The 13934-nt window shown below is 39.4% G+C and overlaps 1 protein-coding gene across 8 annotated transcripts in view; it reads right to left on the bottom strand.

Annotated features, from left to right (window-relative positions):
* NF1 (neurofibromin 1) overlaps positions 1 to 13934 on the bottom strand; it is a 248199-nt gene that overhangs the window by 84267 nt on the left and 149998 nt on the right. For 7 of the 8 annotated variants that reach the window (XM_047831817.1, XM_047831807.1, XM_047831810.1 and 4 more), the window contains one exon: positions 12975 to 13085. In XM_047831817.1, coding sequence (XP_047687773.1) covers positions 12975 to 13085 — 111 coding nt within the window. Of the gene's footprint in view, positions 1 to 10185; positions 10197 to 11894; positions 11903 to 12962; positions 13086 to 13934 lie in introns of those variants that run through there. The other variant, XM_047831814.1, reaches the window with a different exon arrangement.

Genomic DNA, 13934 nt, shown 5'->3' with positions numbered 1-13934 from the left:
TTACCATACATGGTGATGGCTAGTCCTCTAATATTAAACTTAAACGACCAGTTGAGACAAATGGCTTGAAGACTTTTTTGATCACTATAGTAAAGGTAATGTATAGAATGCTCACTTGGCATTCTGAGCTTTCTAGGCAGATTTTGTGTCTTTACTGGCTCCTCTAGTCTTCTTGACAACTGCTCTGATGATACCCTCAGCCATATACCATGAAGACCCTTTTCTGAGAACATCCCAGAGGCTTACTTGGAACCACATCGATGATGGCAGTATCATCAGATTTCCAAAATAAGGCCACCATCTAGCCTTTTACCAAAATGACTTTCAACCTTCTGCTTTAGTTCAGCAACCCTGCAACTAATATGAGCAGCATAAAAGATCATGAAGAGACTTGTATGAGACGCTAAGGAACAAAGGCTTTGCCTTGTAAGTCAGTGGTTTTGTTGAAGTGTGGTACCTATATAATGGGGTACCATATGAAATAGGCATTTAATACTTCTGTATTTCTTTTTACCATTATCTTTTGCTTAGTGGTTTTCTAGTTAGAGCAATCAATACTGACTTTACTTATAGCATAATATAAATTTTCCTTTAAGAAAAAAAAAGTCCAATAAAAGCCAATAAAAATATTGAGGAAATAACAGAAGTTTTGAAGAAATGGCAAAAATCCCAAAGGTGGTATATGAATGTCTTACATATGAAAACTTGGCTAACTGGAGCACATAAAAGGTTTTATCTGGAAGTAACATGGTAGTATTTTAGAGACATCATTCTGGCAGTAGTGGGGAAAATGGAGGGGATGGGGTAATATCCTGGTTGACAAAGAATCCAATTAGGAAGTTGTTGTAATAGCCTAGACAGCAAACAATGGCCCACCGGCAGTATACTGCCCACATGCCACTTGTGGCCTGTAAGCTAAGAATGGTCCTTACATTTTTAAAGAGCATTTTAAAACAAAACAATCCCCCCACCCCCACAAGAAAGAAAGAAAGAAAGAAAGAAAGAAAGAAAGAAAGAGAGAGAGAGAGAGAGAGAGAGGAGGGGAGGGGAAGGGGGAGGGAAGGTAAAGGAAAGGAAAGGAGGAAGGAAGGAAGAAGGAAAGAAGAGGAAGAAAGAAAGAAAGAAAGAAAGAAAGAAAGAAAGAAAGAAAGAAAAAGAAAGAAGGAAAGAAAAAGAAAGCAAGAAAGAAAGCGAAAAACTATTTGGCCTGTAAAGCCTACTACTTGGTCCTTTACCACAAATGTTTGTTCACTAACCCCAGCTTTGACAACCGACTGAACTCTAAATGGAGTGTGAAGATAAAGCATAAAACACTTTGTGAAGCAGAATCAGAAACACTCACTGACTAATCAGATGCCTGTGGTTAAGAACAGGTAGAAGTGAAGACTGATGCTAAGGCTTCTATTTAAAGCTCAAGGCAGTTGGAGACACTATTACCCGAGAGAAGGAAACAGAAAGGAGGATAGTCTGTCTCAGAAATTAAATCACTTTGTTTTCACCATTAGCGAAAAATAAGATTAAATGACAACAAGCCAAAATGAGGTAACAGACTTACAGTATTATAAAAGTAGGAAAAAAACTTGCTCCAAAACAGTCATTTGCTCTTGGAACATGTATTTTGCAACAAGGGGAAAAGTGTTACTTTTCCTATATTAGATTTCTAAAATGAAACGGCTGGTATTTTACTGTAGAAAAGTGAAGTACAATTCTAAAATGTATCACATTTAAGTCTAACATAACAATAGTCTGTTTCTGCATATTTGCATATCCACTTTCTCAGGAAGCTTACAAATAGTGTCTTCACGAGTAACTGTCCACAATGAAAGCCACTTGTACTACACACTTCTGATATGTTTTAGATGTTCTACTTAAAAAAAAATTTTTTTTTTAATGTTTATTTATTTTTGAGACAGAGAGAGACTGAGCATGAACGGGGGAGGGTCAGAGAGAGAGGGAGACACAGAATCCGAAACAGGCTCCAGGCTCTGAGCGGTCAGCACAGAGCCCGACGCGGGGCTCGAACTCACGGACCGCGAGATCATGACCTGGCTGAAGTCGGAGGCTTAACCGACTGAGCCACCCAGGCGCCCCTAGATGTTCTACTTTTAAATACAGGTAAAAGCCCACTAGTAGCATGATAAAAATGTTAATCCTGAAAACCCTAATTGCTTTCGGACGCAAACACATATTACTTTCAAAAGTTTATTATTATTTTTTAATGTTTTATTTATTTTTGAGACAGAGAGACAGAGCATGAGGGGGAGAGAGGCAGAGAGGCGGAGACGCAGAATTTGAAGCAGGCTCCAGGCTCGGAGGTAACAGAGCACAGAGCTCAACATGGGGCTTGAACTCATGAACCGTGAGATCATGACCTGAGCCGAAGTCGGACGCTTAACCAACTGAGCCATCCAGGCACCAACTTTCCAAACTTTAAAAGTTGAAGGGACATGACGTACAGGTGTAATAAACATAATGGCAGAGTACTTAGAGAGGGTGTTCTAAACAGCAAAGAGTGCTTCCATTGCTAACAGAGTGTTTGTGTAACTGCCACCCAAGAAAACATCCAAGTGTCCTATTCATGAGACAAAAACCCAAAGACGGAAGAGAAAAGTTACGGAAGAAAAAACAGGACCTAATTATTTCTTAGAGTAACATATTAAAATTGCAACTTGAAATTCTCCAGAAGTTGCTATATAAAATTTATGAGCATTGAGATGATTTTATAAATAAGATCCCTTTTCTCCATTTAAGAGTTCTGAAAGAATCAACAGGTGAAGATAGAAAGTTCCAGAAACATTAAAAAAAAAAAAGGTCAATTCAAGGTAATATATAAGGGAAGATACTGCTCTTATAATTCCTTGCTAGTTCCAAAGCTCCAGCACTAAATATGAGAAATCTGGATTTCCCAGATAAAAATTAAGAACACGGTTGCTATTCTTACATCAATTCTGGCTACTATCTACCCAATGCTTACTACTTGCTGGGCACAGTTCTGAATGTCACGCAAATACTATCACAATATTCACAATAAACTTATGAATGTGGCACTGATCCACAATCCCTCATCTGAAACCTTGGGACAAGATACAGTTCAGCATTTAGAGTCGTTCAGATTTTGAGGAAGACAACACAGTGCATATACTGTTTGTAGTAGTTTAGGTTCCAGCGGGAAACAGGTGGCACACTCAAACTGGGATATGAGAGAACGTGTACAGAGGAGAGGGAAGGGTTTCCTAAGAGAGAGATAAGGGAAACTGTTCGACAGTCGGACAGTAGACCTGAAGGAGTCAGGCAGGGAGCAGTTGCCAGAAACCAGACACAGAGAGGTCCGTCTGACAAAAACCTTGATCTTCACAGAGGGAGGCAGTCAGCCCACCGTGGCCTTGTAGGAAGCGAGCTGAAAGAATACACTCTTCCCCACAGGTCAAAGAGAAGGAGGTGAGCAAAGACGCCCAATGCTATCCTCCACACACAGCTCGGCCTCTCAGGGGATGACAGGGGCGTACAGGGAGTGGATCTGGAGAGGCCACGGCAAGTTACCCAGCACCCAGCTGTATTTGTCAGCATGAACTAACTTCTGCCACAATGCCAACACAACCCTGGCTAAGACAACAAAAGTTTACTTCTCACTGGTATCGGGTCATCCCGTAGTTCACCATGTGTAGAACCCCCTCCTGAACCATTGGTTGCTACTAGGTGTTGAGAGAAGACACCAGATGGACGAGTGGTGAGAAGGCCTGGAAGGGACATACATCAGTGGAGCCTACGTTGTCCTGACTGAGACACAGACACGTGGCACCACCTAACCATAAAGACTCATGGAGCAGTGTGGTGATGTGCCCGGAAGGAACAGGAGAAACACAGTGAGAAACACTAGCCTTATGGTGTATTACATAACACTTCAGTAGAATTTGAGACCATACCCCAAGTCAACCTGAGATTTCTTCAGTGAAACATTAACACCCACACTAAGTGGGACAAATACAGATAGAGTACTAATAACAATGATGAAAAGCCTCACGCCAAGGCAGATTAGGCGTTTCCGCCAAATAAGTTTTGGTACCAAATTTTTTTTGACAAAATCCTTCAGGTTTCCAGAGGATTTTGCATTTCAGAATTACAGCTAAGGGATTACGAACGTGCAGTGTGATCATTATACAAATGAAGAAACCTCTCAAACGGCAGTAAGAAAATAGGGATGGGACTTCAACTCAGACCCATGACTGGCAAAATTACACTTAGGAAAACTGCAAATGACCAAATGGCTCCTATCATTCTAAACATCATTAATGATATCAGCCCACAGACATAAAGAAACAAAGGAGATACTGCAATCAATTCCAGTGTTGACTGTATCCTGTTCTGTCCCAGCACTCACTGGGCTAGCAGGCAGAGGGAATATAGAGAAGAGGTAATCCTGACCAAGAGAACGCCGGGATATGGTGGAAGAGAGATTTAGGATACATCTATAGTAACAAGCAGACTCTGATCCATGCTCTAAAAGTATGAAGTCTTAAAATGACTGATTCTGAAGTATAGAATTAGGGAAGGCTCAGAGAAAAGGCACTGCCATCCGAGTTAGACCTGGAAGGAAGAACAGAACTGTGAACGAGAAGAAGTCTGTTGGGCAGATGGGGGGAGACCGAACAAACGAAAAGAGGCAGGAGGTATTTAAAGACCTGAATAATGAATGGCAAATGGCTTCTGATTAAGAGCACCTGAGTGGACAGTTCAGAGTTTTAAATTTTACCTAATTTTCATCAAGATGCCTAGACAGTTTAAGATTAATAAGTCAAAGAGGACCATGAAAAGTCCACGGTAGGAAAGCCATTTGGCTAGGTGATGATGCAACTTCCTGAGAATCAGACTATGAGAAGAACCTATCTGGGTTCAAACATAGGAAAGGGAAAATTTTGAATTTTAAATTTTAAATAAGTTGAGATGAAGTGTTTGGAGCATCACTAAGGAGTTATCAGTGTTATATGAGGACTCTGATTTATAAATTTTTACTCTGGTTGCTAAGAGGCTTTTTATGTTGACTTCTTAGGTCTAATCACGCTAATCTCCAGTTTAGCGAGGTTCTTTATTACATGTGCCACATAAATAAGGTTTAGCAAGCACTGGTTCTATTCATTCAGGAGAAACAAATCTTTATAGCAAAGTAAAACATGTGAGGAGCATGTACCGACTTGTACTTCTGCCATTTTTGTAGCAATTTCCTTGTATGTCAACACAATTTTAAAGAGTGCCGGCCAATGTGACGAAAACGTTAGCACGATACAACTGAACTTCCCTGTATGCTAATTATCAAGGAAAAGAAATAATCAAAAGACAAAATTCCTTTAAAGAATATACTTAATGTGCTTCAACGTGGGGGGTTTAATGTATTAAAGAAAAAAAACTTTGTTGGGGTGCCTAGCTGGCTCAATCAGTAAAGCATGTGACTCTTGATCTCAGGGTCGTGAGCTGAAGCCCCCCACTGGATATGGAGCCCACTTAAAAAGAAAAATTATTAAAAAAAACAAAAACAAAAACTTTGTTAACACGGTATGACAGTATCACTTCCATATGCAATCCTTTTCTTTCTTTTCCTACTAAGCTTGTTTTATATTAATAAGGTTTAACTTCTTTTCTAATGGATTATGTATTATTAAATGCCTGAAATGCTATATTCCTGAATCACTTTTAAAACTTCAAAATAACATGGTCAGAATCAACCTATAAACATATAAGCAAGATGTTTTAAGAAAAATTAAGACATCTGTCTCTTAATATACTTACTTGATTTAAAGTCATGATAATCACAGCAGGCAAAATAATAGAGTCCTCTAGTTAGTCTAGTGAAGAAACTAATGAACACATAGATAAGAGGAATAACAGAGATATGGTCACCGGCTTCCTTAAATAAACAAGTAGAATTTTAGAAAGACTTTATTTGAATTCCTTGATCTCGGCCAAGGTCCAGCTGTTTATACTAGCTGTTTGGAAAATACTCAATAGGACATTTCCAAAGAGCAAATCCCAGGTCAAGTTCAGAACATGTGACCTCCTCACTGATTGTATTTAAACAGCATACGGTAAGAAGTTAGATTCCCCAAGGGACACTGGAGAAAGCCTGAATTCTTAATCTTCGAAGAAAAAAACATCAAAAGGTAATATTAACTTCAAATTTTCTGAATTACATATTAGAGGCAAATGTAACTTTTAGGATATATTAGATTCCTAAAATTAAAGTCTGCACTTCAAGTTAAAAAGAGTATTTAACCATGACCAACATGGGGTAGTTGCATTATCTCATATGTGGCAAGCCATTAGGTTTGAATGTAAGATAAAAGTAAATAAGCCTTACTTTAAAAATGGTTTATTATTAAACTTTTGGTGTATGTCTGTAGAAGACTGGACTAAGAGTCAGACTCAAGTTCTAGTTCTACACATTTTTAGATATGCATTCTCAGGCAAGTTATGCCCTTTGTCTGAGTCCATTTGTAAGTCCATTTGTAAGGAGTTGGTATTGATCACTCTGACTTTTCCCCTATCTTAAAAACTATGAAATTGTTGGGGTGCCAGTCAGTTAAGCGCCAGACTTCAGCTCAGATCATGATACAGTTTGTGGGTACGAGCTCCACATTAGACTCTGCACTGACAGTGTATTGCCTGCTTGAGATTCTCTTTCCCTCTCTCTCTCTCTCAAAAATAAATTAATAAACTTCAAAAAAAACCAAAAAAAAGAAATTGTGAAGCCCAAGATCAGCATTTCCCCAGTGCTGGAATGAGATTTCCTTCAGGTTTTCCTCTTTTTTTTTTTTTTTTAATTTTTTAACATTCATTTATTTTTTGAGCTACAGAGACACAGAGCAAGTGGGGGAGGGGCAGAAAGAGAGGGAGTCACAGAATCCAAAGCAGGCTCCAGGCTCTGAGCTCCAAGCTGTCAGCACAGAGCTTGACGCAGGACTCGGACTCATGAATCGTGAGATCATGACCTAAGCCAAACTCGGATGCCCAACCAACTGAGCCACCGGGGTCCCCCCAGGTGTTCCTCTTTAAAAAAGCTAATTCTTAGATTTCTGTTCCGAGTGTCAGTAAATTTCTATAATTATTTTGACACAGGAAAATGGTGTTCAAGCTGTCACTCATCAGCCTGTTCCTCCTGTTTGTCACTAACACTTTGGGGAGCACTACAACCTTAATGACCTCAAGGTCTATGACAGTCTCGAGTCCCGCGATGAGTCTGAATTCTCTGACAATCCCAAATTCCAAGACAACCTCGAATTCCAAGACAACCTCGAATTCCAACACAACCTTGAATTCCAAGACAACCTCGAATTCCAACACAACCTCAAATTCCAACATAACCTTGAATTCCAACACAACCTCGAATTCCAACATAACCTTGAATTCCAACACAACCTCGAATTCCAACATAACCTTGAATTCCAACACAACCTCGAATTCCAACATAACCTTGAATTCCAACACAACCTCGAATTCCAAGACAATCTTGAATTCCAAGACAATCTCGAATTCCAAGACAATCTCGACTCTCAAGACAACTTCAAATCTCCAAAGAACCTCAGATACAAAGATGACTTCAAATGCCAAGACACCTCTGAAAACAGCAGTGACCCCAAAGATAGCCACAACCATGAACATGATGACTATGGGAAGTGGTGGCACGAAACTGAATCCAATGGACAGCACTCACTTTCTTTTCTATATAATATGTTCACTGTTTTGTGTGCACTCAGGCTGAAGTGGACTTGAACTTCTGCATTCCTATCTCAGTTCATTACTATCTGCCGAATTACAACAAGCACACTAGGAAAATCAAATTTATTTCAACTTACTTGTTAGGAAGTTATCATTATCCTGGCTTAATTAGGTTGTAGATTTTAATTGTGTAAGTTTATTACCTTAATATAATGGTTTTCTTCCTTAAAAATGCTAAAACAAGCAAAATGCCACGTTTGCCTTTTAAATGTCTGCAGAATTGAATCGAAACTCAGATTTTTACGTTAAAAGTGTAAGAGAAGAAATTATGTTGGTGATGTCTAACCAAAGTACACCTCTGTGTATGAGAGAAGGGGACAGAGGATGGGGAATGAGGAGTGGTGTGTGCTATTTTTGTATCAGTTTTTATTAAATAGACATGTGCTAATCTTACAAGAAGATACTACACAAAACACCTGTGTCACCTATTTCATGAATGTGGAACAGTAATATGTTGTTACGGTAAAAAATGTGCCAATTCTGTTTTTTGGGAAAAAAAAGTTTTTTTTTTTAAAATTTATTTGAAGGATCTCTACACCCAGAGATAGGGCTCAAACTCATGACCTTGAGGATCAAGAGTTGCATGCTCTTCCGACTGAGCCAGCCAGGCGACCCAACTCTGCTAACTACTGTAATGCATAATGCAGCTGGTCCAATGACAAGACTATCTTGCTCTGAGTAAACATTTTCCTGGTATTTGAAAAGGTCATTTGTAAATCAGATGCCTAGAATTCAGAACTCTTCCCTATAGAAATATATCTCAAAACTATTGGGAAGTTTCATGCTGGTCTACAAGGGCTGATTTAACCCCAAAACCTAGTACATAATTTTAACACTGATAATAACCATGTCATTAATAGTGTAGTTGTTAAGGTTTGAAACCAGCTGATTCTTAGCAGTTGTGCTGCCATGAGTGAAATACACGACCCGGTGGGATTCCCAAACTTCAGTCATAAACGGATTACAGATGAATCACTCCGGGTGCCTGCTGAATACATAGATTAGGCTCTCCCCAAGGGATTCTGATCTGGTAGCCCAGGACAGGGTCTCGGGACATGTTTCCTGTTTTAATTCTCCAGGTCATTCGGACAGCTAGGTTTGGGGGTGACTTGCCACTTCTCTTGACAAGTTTATTTATACACATGTCCTTCACTGCTCTTAACAAGTCCTCAGAAGGTTAGTGTCGGGGCTCCATGAAAAATTCTACCATAGGCACAATTCGCCTGATGCAGAGAAAGCACTCAGTAAATGTTAGCACTAGTGCCACCCAAAAAGCAACTGCCAGGTATAATATTTCTAACATTCATGTAAAACTTTTAGGTTTCACATTTTTAAGTATTCTCCCCAAATAACCCATGCTCCTGTTAACAACCCAGAGAGATACATAATAAATATTCTAACTGGTCTTCGACCTCCTCCAGTCATACTCCCCTGTCATAAGCAACGTGAATAGTTTAATGTGCATATTTGCACACATTTCTCCAGCTGTATATGCTTGTGCACACATCTTACTCGGCACCCTGTATGACAAGTGCCACAGTCCTCCTTCTGGGTCTTTTTAAAGCTGCACTGGAACACTTCTGTTACTCTCGCCTGATGAGAATCCATTTTTCCTCATCCTGGTATCTGCAGTCCAATTTTCCCTTTCAACTCATGTAATTCAAGTAGGGCTACAGTTTCACCACTGTGCTCCAGGGATGGGCACATGATTCAGGCCCAGACAACCAAGATATCCCATCCCCCTGCCACAGCGATTGCCTCAAGAATTGGCACATGACTCAAGCCAGGCCAGTAAAACCAGGACCCTTGCTGTACCTACTGGCAAATAGGTCATTTTCCCTCAGTTAAGCTGAGAATGCAATCCATTGCTGACCATGGGAAGAGCTTCCTGGGAATGACATCGACCCAAAGGAAGTGGAGTCGAGAGAGAGAAGACAATGTTCTCCAGATGACCCTGTTCAAAGCTCTGCACGAGGTCATGCAAGAAGCCAGGCCATCCCTTGATCTCCTCAGGTGCATGTGCCAATTGATACCCTTTTTAGTTTGCACAAATTTGAATTTCATTTCCGTCGCTTGTAACAAGTAGAAAAAACAACACATTGTATATTATTCCATAATATAGAGGCAGCAACATATATTCAACAATTCCCCTTTGGAACATAGTTACAGTGTTTTCTTTCTTTTCTTTTCTTTTTTTTTTTTTTTTCTACTATAAACAAGGCTGCAACAATTGTTCTTGTATTTATGGTACTTTACTACAGGGTAGGAGCATAAATCTATGGGAGGGACTAGCAGGGAAAGATTAGGAACTCAATTAGGTAATAATTATGAAGCACCTTGCATGCCTGACAACAGAACCTGTGGATTCCTTTATATGAGGAATCAATGGTGCTATTTAACACCCCGAGAACGATGAGATGAGATGTGTACTGGCAACTGCCTCCAGAAGCAATGTGGAGATGACCCGGAAGAAGTTCCCCGCGAATTAGGAAGTTGGAGGATAATGCTGCATTAGCACAGGTAAGAGCTAATAAGCAAGTGTCTGTAATGGCAGTGGGGCAAAAAATGGTTCCAAAAGGCATTTTCAAGGCACCTAAAAGAAATAAACCATTAAGATCCAATTTAAAAAAAAAAAAAAAATAGAACACATACCAAAGGACAGCCCCTGCTAAAAAAAATAGCAGTAGGTGGTTATTTTGATCACATGACTAGAGCTAGGAGCAAGCACTTAGCATGAAAGGTTTTGCCAAACAGATACTATTCAGCTGAACCACATTCTCTTTTTGGAATTTGAAGCATGCAGTACTGAGGTAATGAAAGAATTAGTGGCTGGGGCTAAAACTGAAGGGATACAGAAAGAGAAAAATCATGAAGCAGAGTTGATTAGGAAGCCAAGAGGGAGTCAGAGTGTAAACTGGTTCCAGAACTGATAGCCACCTAGTTCTGTCTACATCTGGGCAGGCTCTGCTGCAATTCATGTTTTTCCTGAGAAAATAAGAAGGGCTTCTTTGCAATAACAAAGGTCACACTAAAACAACTTAATTGATTTGTCAGGATCTCACTGTTAAAATCAAGACTAGGTGACTGATAATGAGGAGGATAAAAGAAAGAGGTAAGAATTTAAAAAGATCAGGGTTTCTAGCATGGGAACGAAGAATGATGTTATTGAAAAATACAGTGTGAAAAAGTGGAATTGAATATACGGAATGAAGTTTTGCATACTTCAAGTCTGAAATGTCCCTGGAGTATTTGTAAGGTGAATGGAATCCACAGGTCAAAAGACGTTAATTAATACATTGCAGTCCAAGCCATAGAAACACAAGAATATCAAAAGAGAAGTCCAACCCAAGCGCTCTTTGACACAGCTGGCTATGTAGAGATAAGGCCTTTACAATCTTCTGGACTTGTACAGTGGAGGAAACAGGCTTCTCTCTGCTCTGAGCTACTATGTGCTCAACTGTCTTTGAGCTAAGACTTCACACCAGGTGAAAATGAAGGCCAAGAGGAGCTCTAGGAGGTCTAAATAAAAAGCTGAAAGTACCCAAAATCTGAAACTGGAAGAGTGCTACCAAAATACAAAAAGAAAAAAGAAAAGAAAAGAAAAGAAAACCTCAAACATACTCTGTACAGAACTTTTAAGTCACAAAATATTTTATGGGACAAGTCGACAGTTTTTATAAGTTCTACCCCTCACTTTTTTTTTAACATATGAAGAAACAGATTCAGAAAAAAGTAACTTGTCTAAGATTATGTGGCTAGTTAAGCAACAAAGTTGAGAATCCTTAACACTCTCAAATCACCATGTTACATAGGTTTCCCGGAAATCCCACTGATTTAATCCAACAGAGGGTGTCTGCACTGAGGTTTCCCAGAAATCTTTGCTACTTGTAAACTAACTAGAAGTTAAAGGGGGAGGAGGACACGCACCTGTTTGCCTCTCTCACCAGTGTTTCACTTTTAATTACCTCAGCAAAATAGGGAGGGTCAAAATATACCGATTGCATTAAAAGTTGTGGTTGAAACACAAATATGCTTCATCTCAATTGCAAAAGAAAGTGAAAATTACCTTAGGTGATTTAGAAACAGGAACTGATAGAAAAGCTGGAGAGAAGACTTTCAAGGGAAACGAAGAGACCTTACTCAGAGTTGTTCAAGAGGAGAGCACAGGGTAAATGCAAGTTTCTATACTCTCTTGATTCCATAAGACCCAGTTCTTGGGGCTTCCTGGTCTTAATGCTATCTGAATTATTTGACTAAATTAGTTTCCCACCTTCTGCATCCCTTTGCTCAGTCCCCTCCCGCCATTTCTCAACCGCCATTTCCTATATACCGACAAGCTCTCGCAATCCGTGGCCATTCAGTCTCCTGACAGAACTCTTCAACGTATGTTAAATTCAGGAAACTCAGGAAGATTAATTTCTACAGCTACTGAATAGCAAAACTAAGATTACACATAGTCCTTGAAATTCCAAAACCAATGGTTTCTCTGTTAGACCACACCGTCTCTGCGGTTCAAATACCACGAGTTTATGATATGAACAGGAAGAAGTAAAACTCGCCAACTTGTATCACAGGTAAGTTCTCAAAAGGTAGAATGAGGCAAGAAAGAGAAGACAGTAGCAGGGAAAGCAACGCAAAGCTTCATACCTACTGTGAAGAAGGAGCTCACAGCATTTTCAGAAAGGTTTTCTAGGCACTAGCCTGGACTGAAGACAGCATGAAAAAAAATGCAATCAATTTTCCAAGCTGGCACCTGTGCCATCTTTATAGAAATTTCCACACCTTCTCTAAATTATTTGTTAAATCACCCTGATGTTGTCATACACAGCATATTATTGGAAGTTCTTAGAAACAGATTCTTAAAGTTTTATTTGTCATGTTGTAGATATTATTTAATCAGAATACACCTAGAAAGAAAAGATTCTTTGCTATTTTTTTTTATTCTTGGTAATTAATCCATTGTAAGAAGTATAAAAAAAAAAACTGACGTAAGAAAGAGAAGCCAATAGGAAATAGGTCTCCTGAAAAGCAATTTCTAATATACCACGTATCATTTTGGGACAGGCTGGTTATTTACCCTGCTATATTTATATTCTTCCAGGTAAACTTGTCTTCAATTCCAGTGAAGTCAAACGGGAAAAATCAAACTTGCTGTCTCTCTCCATTTTAAACACTCTGATAAGAGAAACTGAAACAGTATTTCTTACCTCCGTGCAACATAATAAAATATAGGATTCCCAGCTTTGGAAGTCCCAGCTTGGTAGAAAATACTTAATGTTTTCAAAGCCTTGAACTCTTCTTTTTCATGTACTTGATGCCTGAAAGGAAAAACAAACAAACAAACAAACAACAGGGTAACTCATAGGCTTTATATTGTCCATTGAGTATTTATAAAAACCCATGATTAGAACAGTGATGAAATATACTAAATGACAAAACATTTAAAAGCAACACACTTCCTGAAGGGCAATTTGACAACAAGTACCCAAAATTTCAAGATGTTACTCTTTGAAACATAACAAGTCGTCCTTAGCACTACCCTGGGCAGTAATATGAACCATAGGATTGTTTTTAAATTAAAAAAATCCTTTAATAGTTTATTTATTTTTGAGAGAGAGAGGCAGAGCGAGACAGTGTGCAAGTGGGGGAGGGGCAGAGAGAGAGGGAGACACAGAATCTGAATCTGAAGCAGGCTCCAGGCTCTGAGCTGTCAGCACAGAGCCCGACATGGGGCTCGAACTCATGAGCCATGAGATCATGACCTCAGCCGAAGTCAGACACCCAACTGACTGAGCCACCCAGGCGTCCCTACCGTAGGATTGTTTTTAATCATGGTATTTTCTTTTTCTAGAAGCTGTTGAGTTTTTATTTATTTGTCTTTCAAGAGTTCAGTTTATCAACCTTTTCTTTTTGGGTTTATAATTCTGAATGATTAAAAAGGCCTTCCTTTGCATATGTTTTCTTCTTCGTGGGAGTTTATCCCCATGAATGATGGGAGCACCTTTTTCCAGTCACTCACTCAGTTGTAGCAACACCATTTATTAAAAGTCCATTCTATGGCTAAAATCAAAAACACAGGAAACAATAGGTGTTGGCGAGGATGCTGGAGAAAAAGGAACCCTCATGTACTGTTGGTGGGAATGAAGGTTGGCGCAGCATCTGTGGAA

This window comes from Prionailurus viverrinus, chromosome E1 (assembly GCF_022837055.1).
Source record: "Prionailurus viverrinus isolate Anna chromosome E1, UM_Priviv_1.0, whole genome shotgun sequence".
Taxonomy (NCBI): Eukaryota; Metazoa; Chordata; class Mammalia; order Carnivora; family Felidae; genus Prionailurus; species Prionailurus viverrinus.
The sequence above is the reverse complement of the archived record's forward strand: the minus strand, read 5'-3'. Positions and strand labels throughout refer to the sequence as shown.